Below are 21,918 nucleotides of genomic sequence, written 5' to 3' on the forward strand. Positions count from 1 at the left end.
GTGGCAGGGGAGGGAGGGGAAACTGGGGCCAGGGCAGACTTGGCCCTGGGCCCTCCCCAGAAGCCAGGTGGGTAAGAAGGGACCAGAAAGAGCCAGGGTGGGAGGAGGGGGAATAGAGCTGTGCCAGACTCTCCTGGAGGGTGGGGGAGAGAAGAGGAAGAGCTGGGGGCAGCTCTAGAGCGAGAGAAGGGGGAACAGGGAAATGAAGAGATGAGAAAAAATAGCCCTACAGATGCAATCAAAGAGTGTCCAACCAGGAAGTACCGTGTTGAGACAAGAGAAGAAAGGAAAATGCATCTACTTAAAATATATTAATTCAGCCTTAGCCCTTTCAGGTTAAATTCTGCATCTAATGAGAAAAATCTTTGCGCCTCTCAGTTACCTCCCCACCCTTCTGCTGCAGACCCTCTCAGCTGCAGACAGACCCAGCTCTGGTTGCTCATTATTCTAATCAGAACATCAGGCTGGGGTGACATTGTCCCTTCCTGAAGGGAGATGGTGAGTGCCTGCAAGCCCGCTCATTTTATTCACCGCACAAGCATGTTTCCAACTGGGATAATCTCCATTAAACCATCTGTGCTCCCATCTTCACTCAGCCCACACCTGCTGGGCTGCCTGCGATCCTGCAGCATCTGTGAACCTGTAAAAGTGGATGCTATGCACCTTTCCCAATCAGCTAAAAACCAGATCATCTTTCCATGGAACTGATCCACCCAATATCCTTAAAAACCACAATGCCAGAGTGAGGAAGAGTACCTTTATCTTTTGCAGGGCCTTCCTCCAGAATGGCATTGCTCCCCACTCTTCCACGGGGGTTTCAGTCTTTTATGGGAAGACTTTGGGTCCCTGAGTTCCCAGAAAGGAAGGCTGATTAAGAGAGGAAGCTAAAGCATTTCTGCCTGCCTCAGTGCAGAACTGAGGCAACATTTGCCACCATCATATTTGCATGTTATAGGAGACTCTCCAGATAGCTGGTGATTTCCACAATTTATCCCCTTATTTCTTTCATGAGCATTACTCAGTCAACTTTTCTCTGGCAACAAAAATCACTATTTCACCATATCACTAAGGAAGGGTAAGAGCACTATTGTAACAATAGGTAGAAATTCATTGCAGGGAGGGCTTGTCCCTTCCTTCAGTCTACAAAGAAGACATCTGGCAGGCCTTATGGGAAGTGTTATAAAAGGAATTGCAGCAGGATCGATGACTAAATCTATAGGCTAACTGCACTAAGAAACACACATGGAGACTTTGATTACCACTCTTCACAGCTATAGCTCATTCCAGGCTGCCCTTAAAAATGGGTATGAAACAGCCAAAATGACCCAGAAGTCACTGACTGCAGAGGACATCATTGTGTTGTGATTAACTGATTTGAAGGGTAGAGCAAAAGTTACCAATTTGCTTCAACTGCCATCAGCATTTGCCATCTACAGGCTTTGCAGCCTGTGTCTCGTTTACCAGCCAATTCACCCAGCGCACTGCACCAAGCACACTCACACTGTTCCTTTCATAACCTCAGCCTCCAAACCCATTTTCAACCTTCCAAATGTCCAACTCAAGGAGACAAATGAAAGCATCAAACAACAGGACAGGAAGGAGGGTGCACAACTGAACAAAACCAACATTTCCCACAACCTGTTTATATCACAAGCCTCCTGTATTTTGAAATGCCATTTACGACTAATGCAATAAAACTCAGTTTGCTGGGCCCACATTAACCTTCATCCCACACAGACTGTGCAGTCCCTGCAGCCACAGATAAGTATGCTACATTCTGTAGCAATAATAAAAATGCTGCACAGGAAGGCAAATCTCTAGAGAGGGACTTAATCAGTCTAAACAGTCTCATTATGTACATCATGCTCAACAACCACTCTCAAAAAGCAGGAATGGAGCCCATTTCCGGAAGACATTTTGGACATTAAATCATGAAATATGATTTTATGTCAATCATTCCTTCCTCCCTTTCCCCAGCCTAAAGATTAGATGCTTGAAACAGTTATTACTGCAACTGGAAAAAAAACAAGGGATAGGAAATACAGAGTCCTTGGAAAGGAGGCAGGACTGACCTTCTGCTGACAGGTGGCATCAGAGGTGAAAAAAGCCCAATTGGTATGATTCTTGCAGTTGCCACAGGTTCCTCAGAACACATTAAACAGACCATTTGGGCTGAAAAACAAGGAAGATGTTGCCAGTAATTTGCTGTCTATGTACACACACAAAGAGATGGGAGATGAAGGGGATTCATTCCTACTGAGGGTAGGGAGCAGAGTGCTGGCTAAGTAGGGATCTTGACTGCATTGGACTGCCCAGCTTTTAGGTGCCTTAAGAGTTGAGCCTGCAGCTCCCTACTTCAGCTGCCTGATTCGAACCCATTCAAAGAGGTTAAGACTCTAGATCAAAAGGGGCCCCTGACTCTAGGGACATTTCACATGCTGGGAGAAGAAGGTCCCATTTGCTTATGTTCTTCTGAAGTTTATTTCCCTTCTTCACTTCTAATGGCTTGCTTCCCCCTACGTGTGACCAGGATCTGGTTATCCTGCTGGCTCTAATTCTGCGAAGAGCCGGAACTTCCCCGTCCCCTCTTAAAGAGAGACAGAGCTGCGGCAGGAACTGTGGCAGCAGTTTTTTTTTTTTTTAAAGGAAAGCCTAGGGGTTCTGTGGCCAAATAAAATTGGGAAACACTGCTCTAGAGGATCCGCTTCTGGACAGAAACTTGACAATTTAAGCTGACAGTTATTCCATGTTGGAGGTAGTACAGGTTGAACCTCTTTAGTCCAGCATGGGTGTGTCTAAATTCCCTGTGGTCCAATAAATTTTGTTTACAGTCACCAGTCCTGGCTCTTAGTGTTCTGTGCTGTTATTTTAGCTCTAATTTACCCCTAAATATCCTCTAAAGCCCAGTGAGCAGTAAAAGTGTTGGTAATGCTGTAGACAATATTGACCTCCCATGATTCAGCAAATTCTCTGGTTCAGCACCGGTCAGGTCCCAAGGGTGCTGTACTAGAGAGGTTCAACTTGTATTATGGTAGACACAGACATATGGATTCTGAATAAGGAAATCTCTGCCAAATTTTGATCTCTGCAGTACAAAACATTTCACGTGACTGCTGATGTCAAGTTTTGTACAACATGAAACATTCCAATTAAGTTTTAAAGCAAATTATGCAATAGTGATCACAAAGCACTTCCATGTGTTAAGAAGAAAGCCTGATTGCACTGCAACATGTTCCATAGAAAAATAAATGGCTAGGAAAGACTTTGAAACAATGCAACAAGAGACAAGAACAGCAGCCCTTTGTCATTTGGTGGAAGCATTTGCATCTGAGAACAGGTCACTCAAAATCTGCATTATTGTTTGGCCACAAAGCCTACTTTCCTATAGCACAAATTTCAAACTTTTTTGAAGGCTGACATGGTTTTGAATATGAAAAATCCCAAGGATGAAAGGATAAAGTGAGATTCCAACAAAGCTAAAAAGGCAGAAGAAAACTGTACTTGAACATTGCTAGCTCTTTACAACATAATATCTGATTGACACTGGGCTGTTAAAATGCACATTGCTATAATTGAATAATACTCCATAAAATATGTCACTTTGTAACATGGGGAGACATTGTTTTTCTATGGACAAATACAATACAGACCTACTCATCTGTCACCTGTTGTCTGCAAGTTATAACAAACCAGTGAAAAAGATTCCCCAGAACCAAAGTCAGCTTCATTTTTAAAGCTCCCTTCAGAGGTGGGCCATATCAAGAATAGTTCTCCTGACCTTGATGATACCACCATTTTACACAGTGGATCTCAATGTGCTTCACAGACAACTAAAGCTCAACATTCTTGGAGCTCCCTCACAATATTCTCATTTTACAGAGCAGTAAATTAAGACTGAAGTTAGGTGACTTGCTTAGGGTCAAGCAACAAGTGGACTCCAGAGTTGCGAAGAGGAATCCTGATTTGTCCTAAAACAACAATGTTACCTATATGTGTATTTAGTGGGAAACATTAGACATGTTAGCAAAAATGTAACCGAGCTCTGAGGTTGCATTGACAGTTTGGAGCTTTTCTGTATGTTCAGCCCATCGCTGGAGCAATTCCACTGATTACCGAACCACATCTCATAGCACCACGCAGCCTTGTTCCTGCTGGAAGCAGGTGGATAAAAGCCCTGAAACCTTTTTCTTGATTACTCAATAGAGAAAGGGTTAACCCGTCACAGACAGAGGATAAACTGACCTTCAAACCTGAACGAAGACAAGCAGAAGGAATAAAATTCATGAAAGGTGCTCACAAAGACACAGCAGCAAGTAAGGCTTTTTGTTTGTTTAGCTTTCTTTTTAAAAATTTTCAAGCGCTAATGACAATTATCTTTATGAGTTATAGGTGTAATATCTGGAAGACACAGTTAGTAATTAATGCATTTCTGCCGTTCCTGATGAGTTCCTTCTGTTCGGCCAAAGAGTTATTGAAATTCAGAGAGGAAATCCTCCATCATGTAGGTTTCAAAGAGATAGACAAAGAGGCAATTTAATAAAGCAGTAATATTTCTTTTAAATAATTAACCAGGCTGTGACATTTGCTAATATTCCTGAGGCCTACCTCCTATCCCAGAGTTATTACTGCAACAGCAAAGCATTCTCAGGCATGTTATCCAACCACCATACTCCCCTTAGTAGGTTAACTGAAAGTACTGCTTACATTTACTCCTGCCCTTGGGTTTACCTGTTTGCACTGATGATATAAGGCAATCTTCCTCTCTTTCACTCCGCTTTCTATTTAAACCCCCAGCTAAAGTTCCAACAGGCTGAAAGTTATAGCCTGGAAAGTAAAAACAGGCTATCAAAGCTCTTCACTTCCCCACCCTTCACTTCTCACTCCAAACAAGGATTTCTGTCCTGGTGTGTAACTCTTACTGAAGTCAAAGGGAGTTTGGTTCTGCCATGCAACAGAGTCACAATTTTTTGATACCTTGGTGATGGGCTAGGAAACCCTAAGCTAGCCAGCCATGCTACTGAAATGGTACATGTCGTCACCAGACTTTGTTCTATTTCTATGTTCCCCCTCAAAAAGCAGAGGTTTGTATAAAACTACAATATTTCTCTCACAGAAGAATTTAAAGATGCACCAAAGTTTGTGCAATACAGGAATAGATCTAATACGCACATACTGCTTTGCATCCAAAAGAATCCTAACACACGCAGTAAACTTTAAGACCTCTATATAAAGTCACCAAGCACTAAAGTGCAGGCACTTCTGGGTTGCAACACAAGAGCTGTTGAAATAGAACACAGAAACGACATGCAAAACAGAAAGTGCAGAATACTGTACACTAAAGAGAACGCACGGGAAATTTTCCTTAGCACAACGTAGTTAGGCTATCAAGCTGGCAGAGGAGGCATTCAGCAAATCAGACTAGGATAAAGTCAGAACTCCTGACCTTGGCTGTTCAGCTGAATGCATTATGCCATAGAAACTTGCGTATACCATTTCACATCAAATGTGATGGGGAGTGAGAGAAACAGCACTAGTCATCCCATTCTAAGCACTCACCAGATAGAGTCTGTAAGCATCAATCCGCCTGATTGGCCCCCAGCACTTATCGGTATCATTATACTTAGTGCCGTCTCCAACACCGCAGGAGTGATTGCCAGTTATGCTGCTGAGAATGGGGTGAGGGAAGAGGGGAAAACATAAGCAAAACAGTAATTAACGTCCCTGTGAATATACTAATGCGTCTTCCTCTCCAGTCAAAAAGAATGGGGCATAGTGGAGAGAGACACATGCACAGACATTCCCCTGATCTTGCTGCTTTATCATAACCCCAAGAAATAGAAATGACTCCAAATTATGTACCTGTAGATAAATTTTTGGGCTCCTTGTGGTTATTTAAAGATGCAGGTCATAGGACTAGATGGTTGATGTTACTAATAATGGGATACAGAGACTTACACCTCTAGGATACTATTTCAACTTGAGCCAAGAGTGAACTTGAAAAAACATCATGCTTCTTTGATAGTTGTTGGTTAGAAGGAAGGATTTGGACTCAGTCTAATTCCTAATAGACACCTATCCATATCACCAAAGGAAACACAGTTGAGGTGGTGAATCAGGCTGACAGCTCAAGAACTTATTAAAAGCTTCACACCTGGGAATGGTCCATCAAATAGCAAGGAAATACATGGGTGTGGTCAGCACCATTCACACTAGGGATTTTAACTATCAGGTATTTGGGTAAATGAATAACCACAAGAAATGTTATGTTTGGGGGGGGGGGGGGGGGGAGTGCCAGTGCCAGTGCTCGTGGGGAGCTGGCTTAACTGGCTCTTGCCCCATCCTCGCGCCACCGCCACTGCCTCTGATAAAGACACAGCAGGACAGGGGAGGAGGAAGCAGCTCCGTGGCAGCCAATATGTGGGGCAAGCCAACTTACAAGCCACTTCCTGCGTGTACCAGCTCCTGCCTGCCCTCCCCCGCTGCCTCTGTGGGAGGCAGCAAGGGGAGACAGATGGCTCTGCAGAGCCAGCCTCTCCCACTTGCTGCCTCTGATACAGAGGAAGCAAGGGGGGGCGTGCGGGGGAGTGCATGTAATTAACAAGAATAAGACAGGTTTGTCAGTTAATCATGTAAGCAATACACATGGATATCCCTACTTCACACTACTGCAGCCTGAGTTATATTAGACCAATGTCCTGTTTACTCAGTTGGTCTAACACAAAGTTGAATGTAAGTCAGGGCATGTGACTCTTCAGCCAGTTGATACCATCTTATCTGTACCCAATAAAGAGGGAGGCTCCCAACCTGTGTTCCTCTAATTTTTTTAATCCATGTGCTGAACAAATTATGTTAAGTGCACCAAGACAGATGCAGATGTGCACCACCAATAAAAACATACATTACTGGCTGTAGGCACTCTGTTAATCAGCTTGGTGGCACCTGAATCTCTCCTGAGTGACTGCCCAAGTGCTCAGCTTAGAGGAAACACTGCTTCCAACTTCACTATCCTGAACATTCATGACATGTTCTTGCGTCATCTCCCAGCCAAGGGCAAACCCACATCCACTGAACAGTCACTAGCTCTGTGTCGCAGAGGAACCCAAATGGAAACGGATCTGTTCTCTCCTATGTTATTGGATTAGATCCCTGGGCTTACGAAGAAAATGAGCACACTCACCAGGTCACCTGCATGAGCGAGACTGGCACTGCAGCTGCGTAGATCGCCAGGTCCCCATAGAGGTAGATGATTATACAGAAATAAAACAAGTTGACCCCCACTGTAAGAAAAGGAAATGCATTAATAAGAGGGCTGGGGTCCTTGAACTCAGCTCCTAAAGGAGCCACCTGTTCATGTCACCTCCTTGCAAGGGGGTTTATTTTCACCATCGGTTTGTGTAGTTTAGTGATAAATTTCATGCGGGTTAGAGGTACCAAGCTAGCTGTATCAGAGGATCTTTTGTCCACAGGTGATGTACAGCATAGGCGGAAGCAATGCAAGCTGCCTCCCAAAACCTCTAGCCCAATAAATCCCTGGCCTCTCTAATAAGATGACCCACAAGGAAGACTATTCACAATTGTGATGATAGCTTTGATGCTGTGGACACCCATCTGCTGGAAAGTGGGCTGAGTGCAACCAAAGCATCTGGGAAGGAGAACTGCTGAAAGGGATCTAGGGATCACAGTGGACAAGTTAAACATGAGTCAATAGTGTGACACTGTTGCAAAAAAAAGCAAATATGATTCTGGGATGAATTAATAGGAGTGTTGTGAGCAAGACACGAGAAGTCATTCTTCTGCTCCACTCTGAGCTGATTAGGCTTTGATTGGAGTATTGTGTCCAGTTCTAGGCACCACATTTCAAGGAAGATGTGGAGAAATTGGAGAAGATCGAAAGAAGAGCAACAAAAATGATTAAAGGTCTAGAAAACGACCTACGAGGGAAGACTGAAAGAACTGGGCTTGTTTAGTTAGAAAAGAGAAGATTGAGAAGGGACATAATAGCGATTTTCAAGTATTTAGAAGGGTGTCATAAGGACGTGGGAGAAAAATTGTTCTCCTTGGCCTCTGAGGATAGGACAAGCAGCAGTGGGCTTAAATTGCAGCAAGGGGGGTTTATGTTGGTCATCAGGATAAACTTCCTGCCTGTCAGGGTGGTTAAACACTGGAATAAATTGCCTAGGGGGGTTGTGGAATCTCCATCACTGGAGATATTTAAGAACAGGTTAGACAGACACCTGTCAGAGATGATCTAGACAGTGCTTGGTCCTGCCGTGAGAGTAGGGAACTAGACTCAATCTCTTGAGGTCCCTTCCAGTTCTAGTGTTCTATGAAATCATCCGTCATAAGCCACACACCAGGTGGGGAAGACCCTCTGACACGGCAGAGACATAAGCCAGCAAGCTAAAGGTAAAACGTGTCCTATTCATATCCCATCCAGTTCTCTCTTCATTCACACCCATTCTCTAAATAAACATTCACTAGCAACCAGTGGCACAATTCCTGTGTAGAAATCCTCTGGCTTGAAACAAGATGTGCTTAGGGACTGGTGCAATTGCAATGCATTAAGAGTCAAACCTCTGAGATGCAACCCAGCATCAGAGGTAGCTTAAAGAAAACAGAAGACACTGAATATTCTGAACACCTGCTCATTGCACTGTCTTGAAGTTCTTTACCTACAAAACTCCTGAACACCTCAAGAGCTTAGCCAGGAGGTTTTAGTCACACAGAGCTCCCAAGTTCTGCAGGCCTGAAGCTAAGCTTCTTTGAAAGACTCTGCAGAATTTATACATTTTGGGCTTAGTTTCACCTTGTGGAGCTTCAAATTTCAATTCTGCTGCACTTTTGATGATACAGCTTGCACCTCCCAAACCTAGGATTCTCTCATCTGGCAATGTCTGTGGTCTGGATGAGAGCGCCCCAGGGCAGAAGGGCCAGCACCTGGGAGCCTGGTGCAGCCCCGCAAGTCTGCTAGCAGCGGGGCTGCAGCAGCCTGGGCAGAGTGCAATCAGGACTGTCTGCTGCCCAGAAGTGGCCTGGGACCACAGAAGCCCAAGAGGGGAAGCCTGGCTAGGCAGTGTCAGTCTGGAAGGCAGTGGGGCTGAAGCAGCCCAGGTGGCAGGGGCAGCATGATTGGGGCTGCCTACCACTCTGCAGGAGGACTGGGGCTATGGCCACAACAGCCAAAGAGGTGAAGCTAGCCGTGGCAGCCTGGCAGAATCAGTGTGGCCATGTGCCGTCTGGCAGTGGGATTGGGGCTGCGGCAGCCTGATTGGGCAATGTGCCATTTGGCATTGGGGCTGGAGCTGCCCGGCAGCAGACCCGGGCCTGGCCCGCAAACTACCCAGCCAAGCTGAAGGAGCTGGCAGCAGGGAGGGGCAGTAGGCTAAGAGGCTGGTGTCAGGGGACTTCCCATTGTCTGGCAAATTCCTTTATCTGGGACTGGTCAGGTCCCAAGGGTGCTGGATAAGAAAGGTCCAACCTGTACTAAATCTGAGTTTTCCAGAAGTTTCACTCATTCTCCCCTGTCCGCAAAGCTGTTGATCAAAACCAGGTTTTACCTGTCCTGCATTCAGCTGGAAGGAGAAAGACGAAAAGAAAGCCACTGCCATAAAGCTAGATTTATGCACAAAAGACCTGATCAGGGCATAAACAAGAAACTCTGCTCTTATGAGCGGAAATCAATGAAAATAAAGAGGTGCCAAATTACACCAACTTTGAAGAAATGGAAGCAAACGCCTCAGTCTAAACAATGCAAAGTAAACCTAAATAGATTTTAGTTCAGAGGAAAACGAGCCATGAAAAAGCATATGAGCGTTTCACTTTAGCAGGAAAAAAGAAGAGCATGAGAATGCAATGTTTTGACAGGTCTGTGCGCAGGACTGGGAATAATGAACTCGAATTCAAGTCCCCAAGGTTGCTAACTCCCCATGGCTTGGGCAAGTCACTTTACTTTGCTGTCTCATGTACAATAGCTGTAAAACGAGTCTAGCACCACGGACTACCTTGCAGGAAGGAGGCTTTGTACTTTAGAAGCTCTACCATATAATTAGGTAATTTTACTATGCTCATCATCATTGGTATCTGGCTACTACAATCTGTGCATTGTTTATCTTTCTCCCTCTCAACCAAATATTCTAGATCTTGTGGCTCACTTTGATTAATGATCTCCCATTTAGAAGGTAGCAAAGCACCTTCTTTACCAAAAGAAATCAATATATGATCATCATTACAGTACTAGCATCCCCTCCTTAAATGTAAAAATTCCCCCCTCATATCACTGGATGCTCCTCTCTCAGAGCTGAGGTGACAGCCATAGGAGAATGTCAGACTCTCTCAAGTTATATGGAGGAACAGGAGGGAGGGGACTGAAATAAAGTGGGGGGAATGTGCATCTTGATGCTTGAAACACATTGAGGATGAGATGTCATTATTACAAAGCCACAGATTCAATCATCACAGTTAAGACTGCAACCAGGTTTTCACTGTAAACATGATCCTAACCTCCTCTCCTCTTCCAACTTCCTTAAAAAGCTGTTTCTCGTACATATTCTCTAGCCACAGGAGGTTAGGGTTATTTTTTAAAAGCAAAGTTTGAAAAATGAGACCCTTCTGTCCAAAACATTTTTTTTTTTAAATCTTACATTTAATAAAGGAGAACTGCAGGTGTTCCACCCCTCTGAAAAAAAAAAGTCTCAATTTGTTGGGACGTGAAACTCCCTTTAAAAACTTATCTTCAATGAGAACTAGTGCCTTTAGGCTATTTTTAAGATAGTCACATAGGGATATTCACTGTGCAACTTTGAAAATGATCAGACTCCGAGAGTGGGGTACAGGACAGTTTAAAATGTTAACCTTTTTAATCAGAGCAGCCATTCAAAGATGTCTGTTTTTAAACATCAATTTCCAGACCTGCGTGTTGAAACTAGTCTTTAAAATGTAAAGAGAAGGTAAGGGCTGAAAAAAAAAAAATCTTGATTTTCCTAGTAATCCTCATCCCCATTCAGTTTCCATCCAGTGTAACTGTACTAGTGGAAGAAGCTTCAACTCCTGCTTCTTCGGATGACTGCTCACACAGTAGCTTTTATGCAGTCTTTGAACTTAGTTGAAGAAACTTAAGAAGAGTTAATAATTTGGTAAATCTAAAACCCCAGATCTTTACAAGTCTGATTTGCTGATCTCTGGGATGCAACTGCAAGAGGTTCCCCCATCTTCTCTGACTGCAGGCGGACTTCAGTGTCGGTTCCGTTTATAAACTGCCGCCGATCCTCCCTGATCGATACTTTCATTACTGGACACAAAACGGTAAGATCAATGACTTCCTGTGAGGACGGAGAATGATGAATGTGCACAGAATCCATTATGATGATAAATGACTCCCAGATCCCTGGTAGAGAGAGCCCAGCATTGTGACCAGAGAGAGAGAGACATGTTTCAGGGCAGATTTCTTTAAAAGGAAATTGGTGGGGCTGTTTATTTTTCCTTGCAGTCCAAATGTAAGTCAGCACCCTTCAGAAAACAGATGGAGAATCAGAGGTGGAAGATTTATCCCCTGCTTAACTCTGAGGTTTACAGATTCACATGCTGTCAAGATTGTTAAGCCAGTCAAGAGAAATGAACAGAGAACTCATTAGTAGCAACCCTAAACATAGGGTTCCCCCCCACCACTTTTAATGAGCCAATAAGTCTTATTGGTAGGAATTTGTGACAAAGCCCCTCTCTGCCCCACAATGGCCACAGAGCCCCCCTGACACCTCATCTCTGCCTGTGCTACACAGCGCCTGCATCTAAACATGAGACAGCTGCTAATGATACAAATGCAGAGGCCAATGCTTTGAGCTAGTATTTTCAAACTCCAGCTTCTGACAGCCTAGATTTCACATTCCCTAACCAATATCCAACAGATCACTGCACAACCCCCTCATTCAGAGCCGTTTGATCTCTGTGGAGCCTTTCAAATGACTAGTCTGCTATGACAGTCTGCAGAGAGGCATGTTTAACTTGGCTCTTCTCTGATCATTTAGGTTTGAGCTTTTCTAACACAAGCGTGGGGCATCTTTGAACAGGGCTGAGCAATAACACAGGACCAGGCTATTATTTCTGACCAGGGAGGGAAAGCAGCAAATGAGTCACACCTTTCCCTTCCAAACAGTTAACTAGGTCGACTTATGTGGAAGTCACAGTGTTTTCATGCTGTGGTCTATGGCAGCACCACCTGACGTCCTGAAAGAGCTCTCATCCCATCATCATCGGGACCCTAAATATTTTTGAAGGGGAATCCCTAACATATAATCATAGATATCTAGCATCTAACACTGATAACTCAAACTAAAAATAAAACTAAGAAGGGGGATTAAATGTAAAGTATTAAGCAAGAGATATGGCACTGCTGGGAAATTTACATGTAGCTTTTCTTACTTGGGTTAGAAATATATGTACTCCCAGCACCCTCTACTGGGAAACATTGTCTCTTACATCAATTATTAGAGCTTGAGACCAGCTGCAGCCTCCTAGAACATAGCCTCCCTTATAACCACTATTCTTCAATACTAAATATTGTAGATACCATCATTCTCTCCAATGCATTTGAAGAGGTTTAACTAGCGATCTAAAATTTGCGTATGCATTGGCTGATCGGTTGCCCCCTTTCTGCAGTATCCCTTTAGTCTACCGAGCTATACCTGCTGATATAGACAAGGATTCAAAACAATACTGCTAAGTAGCACATACACTGAGCTCTCCATCTTCAAAGTCCTTTACAAATATTAATCCCCAGACCACCACTGTGGAGGGGGTAAGCATAAGATGGGGAAACAGGCGCAAGTGAAGAGACTTGCCCGAAAGTGTAGCAAATCAGTGTCAGAGCTGGGATTAGATGTTCCAGGCCCAGACCACACTGCTCCTCCTCCACCGTTAGAATGGGGCCATATAGAGAGCTAAGATAGCAATTTCAAAATATCTAAGTAAGCTAGTAGCACAAGACCCATTAAAAGGATTCCTATGCACTTGGAAAAATCTCAAAGGGGTAGTCGTATTAGTCTGTAACTTTAAAAACAACGAGAAGTCCTGTGGCACCTCAGAGACTAACCAAAATATATAGAATCATAAGCTTTTGTGGGTAAAACCCACTTCATCAGTGGAATTGGAATCACTGGGAGTGGAACTTGTGCTCACAAATGACTCCAGTACTTTTGAAAATGCCCTGCTGCCCTGATCCGGATTCTTCGTTGAAGTCAATGGAATTATATTAGCATAAAACTGATGTAATACAGGCGGAAAGGCGGCCTCTTGTGTGCTAACAAAACTACTGGTGAACAAAGGAACATGCCATTCACAAGACATTTGGCTGAAAGAGAGGACGACTACACCATAGCATCAATGTGATGGTTTTCTGGCTCCGCATGGTATTTCTTCACTAGTACACTATACTCTCAGGGCCATCTCATTTTCTATGGCTTGTATCTCTACAGTGTGCGATGAATATAGCTTTGTGTTGCAGCTACCTTTGCATGGTTTTCTTATCTCCTTCTATTAATAGGTTTGTTTTCCATCCTACAACAAAAAAACATGTAATACAAAGACAAAATGTTTGCATTCATCAAGTGTGCCCAGGGGCCCATTTGAACTGAAGCTCAGAATCATAGAAGCTGTTCCCCTAGAGACTGACCCAGGCAAGTCAAGTGCTCTCAGAAATTCTCCTCTCTGACCTTTCTTCAGACTGAAGCTAAGTGAGTGGGGAAATGTTTGATTTGCTGCATCTCAACCATGTCAGCAGGACGAGAGCAGCAAACCAAGGTTACATCTACACTACACCCATAGTTGGAAATAAGCTATGCAATTTGAGCAACGCAAATTGCGTAGTTTATTTCGAGTCAATTTCGAAATAGCTTATTTCGGAATTTGGCGCTGTCTATACTTTGGTTTATAGGGATGTCGGAATAGAGAGCCTGTTATATTTTGAAATAACAGGTGCGCTGTTAAGACATGGGATAGCTATTTCAGGATAGCGAAGGTATTCCGAAATAGCTCCGCAGTGTGGACGTAGCCTAAGTGCTGGCTTTGCTGCTGTGAAAAAGCCTTTGCTAAGGATACAGAGACAGGAAGTGAGCACTTAATATGTGGAGGGTTAGGTCACAACTGGGCAGAAGCAACTGTTATTTCTACAATCTTTACACTCTCCTTTCAGAGGGAGAATCTGACATTATGCTAAACCTGTTTCAACTTCTCTGCACTCCCTTATGTAGACTCTGATATAGTTACCTGGTCTAGGTTGGAAATAAGTTCATAACCACATTTTCTAGAACTACAGCGGAGAACAGTCAGGAAAAAAAATTCCTACAAGAAGGTGTTTGGGAATGAGGGGCGTGTTTGACTTGAACTGTGAAGCCCTCAGAATCAGGAGGTGAAGAGGGACCCCAGAATTCACAGGAGTGGCTGTTTCCACTATCAGATTACGAGTGCTCTGGTTTAAGGACCAACACCACCTACTACCCCATGCAAGAAAATCTTTGGGAAACCTTGAAAAAGGGCAGTAGTTACCTTTATTGAAGAACATAGAGGCCATCTGGCCCATCTCCACCCTCTCAGTGATTTCAAAGATGTTGAGTGAGCCACGTCTCTCTGCAAGTTGGAAACAAGAAAATTCCACTCACTCTTCTTGATGAGCCCAAAAGAGGGACAGGCACCGGCTGGGGACATCCCATCTATTTTGGTAACACCATCCAAGATACACACACACCACTTCTGTGCTGCCAGCTGCCATGCATATGACTCCTGGAAGTAACAATTTATAGATTTCCAAAGCAAGACATTTATGCCTTGGTGACCAGTTGGAATTGTTCTAGGTAAAAGGGGAAAGAAAAAGCTTCTGTTTGGAAGCAACAGAGTAAAACTAGCTTCACCCATTAGTTCATCGTAAAAGCCATAATGGCATGAACTAAAAGAGAGCTCGTGGAATTCGTTTGTCACTAATGGCTTATCTCTTCCAAAATAACTATTCTTGAATAACTCAGTGAATGGATACTCTCATTCTAGAATATGAATTTCTTGCTCCTTTTTAGCTTACTCCATTTTCATGGAGCTATTCAGGAAAGGCTATAGCAGTTTATATTCACACCATGTCTTGTTCCAAATTAACTTTCAAATGTAGACAAGCCCTCAGGGTAAAAGGCAGAAGAGAGGAGTCTTACTCTCCTTAGAAGAGGGTAATTGCAAAGAGTCTGGCTCCCACAGAAGCGGGAGCAGGCCTTTCATTCCCTATTAGTGAGCAAGTGGTAACAAAAGCTAGATACTTACGAACTGACAGGATAGGCCGTGTCTCTGATCGTTCATAGCCATCTTGGAGAAGAACATCACTATCAGAGACCCCAGAGGAAGAATCTTCATCGTCGTCTTCCTAGAAGGAAGGCAACTGAGTGCAACTGCCAAAGAACTGTCAGTGATTTCTATTACCTGAGGCACAGCTTGTGGCAACAGTACAAGCAGGTAGAAAGAACACAATGCAACAACCTCAGTCCACATGCTCATAGATAAAGCGAGGGGGACTGGGAGGGAGACAAGTGAACATATGATAAGATGTTAGGGAAACATATTCCTGGTCTTGGATTGTGGAGCAGGCACTCTGGGGAAGGACGACGACACTGGCAAGATATTATGAGGTGAAAGACAAAGTGAGCTATTCTCTTTCCAAGCAGGTCATATACATAAGGGCAGAATGTCCATTAAGTGCATTCATAAAGGCACTAGCAAACCTGATGCTAGGAGTTTGTAGATTTGGTGTTCAGATTCTCAGTGTGGGCACTAGCTAGCTTTTTTTTTTTTTTTTAAAGCCCAAACATTTGCATTTCTCTGAGGCAGAACAGTCTCAGGTCTAGCCATGTTTTTTCCTCTTTTTTTTTTTAATAGGGGACTGGGCTTTCCTGCTCTGCCAACTCCCCTCTCCTTCCCCCCCCCCAACCTTCCTACTAATCATGATTAAAGTCGGACCAAAAATATGCCTTTTACTACTTCAGGAAGACCATTAACCTGAGGAGATGACAAACTAAGAGAAGAAGCAAATTCTATAGTCAGGACAGAGGCCAGAGAAAATGCCCAGCAGGAGTCCCTGGAATACAATCCCAATGACAAGATCACTGCAGCTGGAGGAATGGTGCCCTGCAGTAACTGCATCTCACACAATGCAGGGACCCTAACCCACCTTGAATGGTGGATTGTTCTCCCCAACTCCTCTAAGGTGAATCCCAGGCCAAGGCCAGTAGCATGTAACTGGGAAACATATGGGCATGAGCAGGGATTTTTAAGGCAAGAAAAGAAAATCCTGGGTTTTATGAGCAATACCACAGAGAACCACTATATTTTATATGTAGATGTTAAATACAGTGGAAATTTATTCCTTTATTAGACTTACTAATGAGGCGAGACAGAGCCAGCGCAGTAATCTAAGAAGAGCCTTTAGGGACTAAAGAGTGATAGAGATTGGAAAATAAAAAGCCACAACATAAACCTTGTGCTTTTCCATTCTCTTCCAACGCAGCTGGGCATTAGCAGCAGCCATGGCCTCCATCACAAATGTTGTAGTCATGTAGCTAGAAGAGAAATTAAATTTAGCAATTACTAATGGCTAGCAAGGACAGCAGAATAGATCACTGCAAATTACTCTGACTGGGCTTTGAGGGAGACAGGCTCTCCATAGCTCTGGTAGGTGCTGCAGCCTCCAAGCTGCTGCTCAGTACAGAATGAAGAAGTGCACAGCAGATTTTCTAGGATTTGGGGGATTCTTACATTTCTCATGCAAAATTCGGATTGGTGAGATGCTGGATTGGCAGCTCTGGGAACAGTACAATGCAGACAGTGGCAAAGCAAGATTTTGCATTATCCTCCTAGTACTTGGAAACATATTTAGAGACAAGAGTGTGTGGCTCATTCAGTCCTGGGATTCTAATGGGGTTTCAATTGGGATGCTGTTTTGCTAGAATGAGAGAGAGTTTAACAACTCAAATCTCAACCTTGAAGTTCTCACACAGTAATTGAAACAATGGCACAGAGGTTTAAGCATCAAAGTTTAGAATTTTTGGATTCCTTAGGTCAGGGGTGGGGAACCTTTTCTGGGTAGGGGACTGCTGACCCACAGAAAAGTCAGTTGGGTGGGAGGTAGCCAGGGCTGGAGTGCCTGAAGTCTGCAACTAATTTGCATAAATTGAACAGGTGTCCGTCTATATCTCCAGTACAGATATAGTCCACAGATTACATGCTACCCCGCTACAGTGGGGGCTGGCTTCTTAGCTGAAGAGGGAGCACCATATAATACGGTTTGTAAGCCTGAGTCAGTTTCCCCATCCGTAAAGTGGAAATAACACACACACTTTCCTCACAGTACTGTTGTGAGGCTTAATCTTTTAATGGCTATAAAAACACCGAACACATTTTTAAACCAATGCCTAGTAGATGATTAGAATCACTAGCCATCCTAGGTCTCAATTCACTATTACAATCTGCTTTGACACTTTCAGGAATGGATGGTCATTGTCCCAGCTACATGACCATTTTAAAGCTTCTTTCCCTCCCCTCCACTACTTTTAAGTAAAACTAAAATCAATCTTATTTAAGGCTCAAAACCAGTCCCTTACTGGTTCACTAACTGAATTCATTTATCAAATTCAAATGAGAAATTAGTTTTGCTATAATGAATGTGCAGCAGCCACTTCCTGGAGCCCACGTAATAGCTGCTCATGTAGACTTTCGTTACACAAAAGGTTCTGTAGAGGGGTTATTAGGGAGCCAAAAGTACCAATGCAGGGAAGAAAGCAACAGGGCAAAGAGGCTCACAAAGCACTTAGCACCAATGTGCAACATTTCCAGGTTGGCACAAGAGAATCACAGATGAGGCATCAAAATTTGCAGCCTCGAATGGCACCAAGATATAAACTGAGAAAGAATCAGAGCAGATAGTAGGGAGCTCTGTACATAGGCTTCATACTTTGGAAATGAGGTTTTTAAAAACAGATTGCATCTGAATCAATCAGTTTGCTGTCCTTTCAGGATTTATGTCTGTCAACTGTAAATAACAGCACCTTTCTTCCTCAGCTTTGTTGCAGTTTACAAATAAAGCCTCAACACAAACAGCCTGGGGTTTACAAAGATAATTTCATTCACCACTGAAATACCATTTCATCTTGAATGAAACATGGAAGCCAAACGACAAAGTTGCATCCAATCAAAACTACAGAGGAATTTAGATTAGCAAATAGAGTTACCCATAACAGAATATGACTAGGACATCAGGATTAATACCCCAAATACTCTTACAAAAGAGAGAGATCTTTTATTGAGCACCAGTGATCCAGACAGGGCTTTGCATCTCATCATAGAAATATCACCATCAATACTGGAGTCTCTTGGTTAAATGTATAGATCACACAACTATACCCAACCACCTTTAGCTTCACCTTCTGTGCTGCAACTGCTGGATCAGTGCAGAGAAAACCACTGGTCAGCTTCAAGTTAGCCTCAGAGTTTTCAAGACTGGTGAAGGGGAGGACTGAGGGAGGCATAGTTTTATAGAAAGTTAGTTCCTCTTGTATTTCTGGGAGTAGATGGGAGATTAAACTATCTCCAAGATACTGAATCAGTATAGAACTGCACTCCCTTGCAGCTCTATCCAGGCATCTGCTTACATTGCTTCTGTCACCAGCCACTGGGCAAATGTATTTCAAGGACACAGCTGATCTTTTGATTATTTTAATATCTTCTCAGTGCGAGATTCCTAAAAGATTATGGTCCATAAACAGAAGCTATTGACAAATATAGAATTTATAATCTGAGTCAATCCAATCAAGATTTAGTTGAGTTCTAGAGCTAGAGTATGCTGATTCTGCAGACTTGGAGAAAAATCTGAAAATTCTATTGGTTCCTGGGGAGTAAGTTGCCTTCTCTGTTGGGCATGGGTGCCAAAGACCATGAAGATAACTAAGGATAAACGGACATAAGTCATATATCAGGAATGGTAACACACAGAAACGTGTAAGGGTATGTCTACACTAGCCCCCTAGTTCGAAGTAGGGAGGCTAATGTAGGCATTCGAAGTTGCAAATCAAACCTCCTTGCAGGAGGAATAACAGGTAGTTTGATTTAGGGGCTTTAATTCGAAATACCGGGTCCCTGCCACGTGTAGACGCGGGCAGTTAGTCTGGACTTGTAAATTTCAAAAAGTGGCGACCGGCCGGGAAGATGCAAATCAAGCGCAGGATATTTAAATCCCGGGCTTGATTTGCAACTTCGAATGCCTACATTAGCCTCCGTAGTTCGAACTAGGGGGCTAGTGTAGACATACCCTAAAGGAACAATTTAACCTGCCTGGACACTCATAAATGGACTTAAAAGTAATCATTCTTCTACAAAGGAATTTCACAAGCCAAATACAGAGAGAGAATGCAGACTTAACCTTCACATGCAAATTTTACACCGCCTTTCTTGACCTGAACAAACACTTGAATTGGTTAATATATTATAACACCAGCCTTCCATACATTTAACATCCTATCAACATCAAAAGCGAAGTATGGGACACTTTCAGCCTACTCAATTAGCCTCATTAGCACCAGCACTACAATTTACAGTTAAATTTTTTTTTTTTTTAAATCGCTCTTCCTTCTTAATCTGAGGGTCCTCCTTTTTTTCCAAATGTAAGTCAGTGCAGTGTGGCCTCGGAGAGTCTGTAGGCAGAGGGAGCTCCAGTTCCCCTTGCTCAGAACCCTACCAGGAACCAGAGTGAACTGACACGACAGATCAGGTTCACAGCCACCATTCAAAATGCAGTCAGCAGAAGTGAATTTGTCAGGAATCACATCAACTTTGCGATGCTTCTGGTGATTGAGAAAGATCTCACTAGCAAAGAGATAAGCACTGGCATTATCCCTGGGAGAGAAGGAAGACAGAAGTTGTGGCAAGGCTTGAGAAGTGAAGCTCATGTTACAGGGCTTCTACTGGCTACCAGCAGGGATCTCCATGCCCGATATATTCTAGAAACCTGAGGTATGGCCCTGGCTAGAGATGGGGCATTGGGTACAGCAGGCCAAGGCTCTGAGTTGGCACAAAGCATTTGCTCTCTCTATCTCAAGTGTTTGACTGGCTGATTCCTGCTCACATCTAACCACGTGGGGGTTTGAAGTAATTTTTCCCCATGTCAGACTGGCAATGAGTAGAGGGTTTTGGGGGGCTGTGTTGATGCAAGTCACTTGCCAGGATTATTGTTACTCTCTGCCTTTGGGGGCAGCCTTGGGAACTAGTGGTGATCTTCAATTCATCCTAGTCTCTGCTTATGGCACATTAGGGATGTTGGATATCGGGTAACTGAATAGTTGAGTAACTGCAGGAATTCTTGTCCGTTACTTGGCTATTCTATAATCCCCAGGGGCAGGGCCCGGAGCCAGTGAACTCTGGCTCCACTCCTAGGGAACCCCCGACACCCTGCACTGCTGCCTCTCTATCGGCCAGGTGGAAGCCAGTATGCAAGAAGAGCCAGTTTAAAAAACCAGCTTCCTGCACAGACTAGCTGGCTGCTGCCCCACGCTGCTGCCTCTGATACAGAGGCAGCAGTGCGGGGTGACAACAACCCCTGTCTGGAGGGGGTTGATGCTCCCCATGGACAGAGGCTGCTGCAGGGGTGGAGAAAGCAGTCACAAAGCAATCTCTGCCTGTGGCAGCCCAGGCTAGCCACAGACAGAGGCTGGTTTGGCAGCAGCCCCTGTCTGCAGGGTGTTTGAGCAGCCTCTGTCCATGGCAAACCGGGGTCCACCACTGACAGAGGCTGCTTGATGGGAGGAGGAGCAGCCTCTTTCTGAAGGGAGCTCGGCCTGCTGTGGACAGAGGCTGCTTCACTGCAGCCTCGCCTTCCACCCCGCCCCACCCTCGGTGCTGCTATCTCTGATAGAGGCAGCAACGCTATGGGGTGAAGGCAGTAAGAGTGGGGAAAATGCCTCTGATACAGAGGCAGCAAGGGTGGGAGAAATAGCCTAGGCTTATTGGTTAATTGTATAATCGACATCCCTATGGCACATAATAGACTAGTCTCCTGTGCGCTGTAATATGTTGGTCTGATTTAAGTTGCTGGAAGGTATCAAAGGCCATTGATATACAGAAGATCAGAATAAAGGATCTGGTGATCCCTTCTGGCCTTAAACTCTGACATGCAGCAGCCAGAAGTCTCTAGAATGGGCAGTGGAGACAAGTCCTTTCCCTTCCACAGCCCAGACGGGATGTAGCTCCACATTGTAGATAGCCATTAGCTAGAAGTTGACAGTAGTTGGGTAGCAGAGGGGCTGGGCTTCTCACCAGCATGCTGCCCCCAATCTCTTACATGTAGCTCTTGTTAAAAAAACCAAACCACACTCCCAGCATGCTGAAGACAGGCAAAGAACAGACACCAAAATCGTACCTCATGAAGCCCAGGAACAATATAAGAATGAGGCTGACGAGCCAGCCAGCAGTGGCAAAGGCCTTCGGCATGGTTAGGGCTCCCGTCCCAACAATAAGGTTGAACATGTACACCAGACCGACCTGCAATCATCCAGATAATCAGCGTTAAGAGTCTGCAGCAGCCCTGGGGATCAATTAAGATAACTCACTGATGTGGCTGGTTGTGTGCAGCGAATGTAATCCATGTGTATGTCTAGTAAGGATAATCACTAGCTAAAAGTAAATATGGGTGAAGGGAAACACTGATAATCAGAAATGTTGTGCAGTGAATTAGTCCACTAGCACAACATGGCACTAGTGGGGATTGATGTTCCCCCACATTTATTCAATTTGCAATGTATGGAACGTTTAAGAAAAAAAAAAACAATATCATTAATATACATTTGACTATACCACAGTCATTCCCCATACAACAGTTTAGTACCACAACCGTTTTTAAGGGTGGCCCCA

General features: G+C 44.0%; 1 protein-coding gene across 4 annotated transcripts in view; it reads right to left on the reverse strand.

Annotated features, from left to right (window-relative positions):
- SLC38A12 (solute carrier family 38 member 12) overlaps positions 1–21,918 on the reverse strand; it is an 82,823-nt gene that overhangs the window by 51,875 nt on the left and 9,030 nt on the right. For 2 of the 4 annotated variants that reach the window (XM_075903707.1, XM_006136396.4), the window contains exons 3-8: positions 21,428–21,549; positions 16,499–16,580; positions 15,292–15,391; positions 14,536–14,616; positions 7,178–7,277; positions 5,557–5,665 (exon numbers count right to left, since the gene is read on the reverse strand). In XM_075903707.1, the coding sequence (XP_075759822.1) occupies positions 5,557–5,665; positions 7,178–7,277; positions 14,536–14,616; positions 15,292–15,391; positions 16,499–16,580; positions 21,428–21,549 (594 nt within the window). The remainder of the gene's footprint in view (positions 1–5,556; positions 5,666–7,177; positions 7,278–14,535; positions 14,617–15,291; positions 15,392–16,498; positions 16,581–21,427; positions 21,550–21,918) is intronic. The other 2 variants (XM_075903708.1, XM_075903709.1) reach the window with 2 other exon arrangements.

The sequence above is a fragment of the Pelodiscus sinensis genome, chromosome 20 (assembly GCF_049634645.1).
Source record: "Pelodiscus sinensis isolate JC-2024 chromosome 20, ASM4963464v1, whole genome shotgun sequence".
NCBI classification, from domain to species: Eukaryota; Metazoa; Chordata; order Testudines; family Trionychidae; genus Pelodiscus; species Pelodiscus sinensis.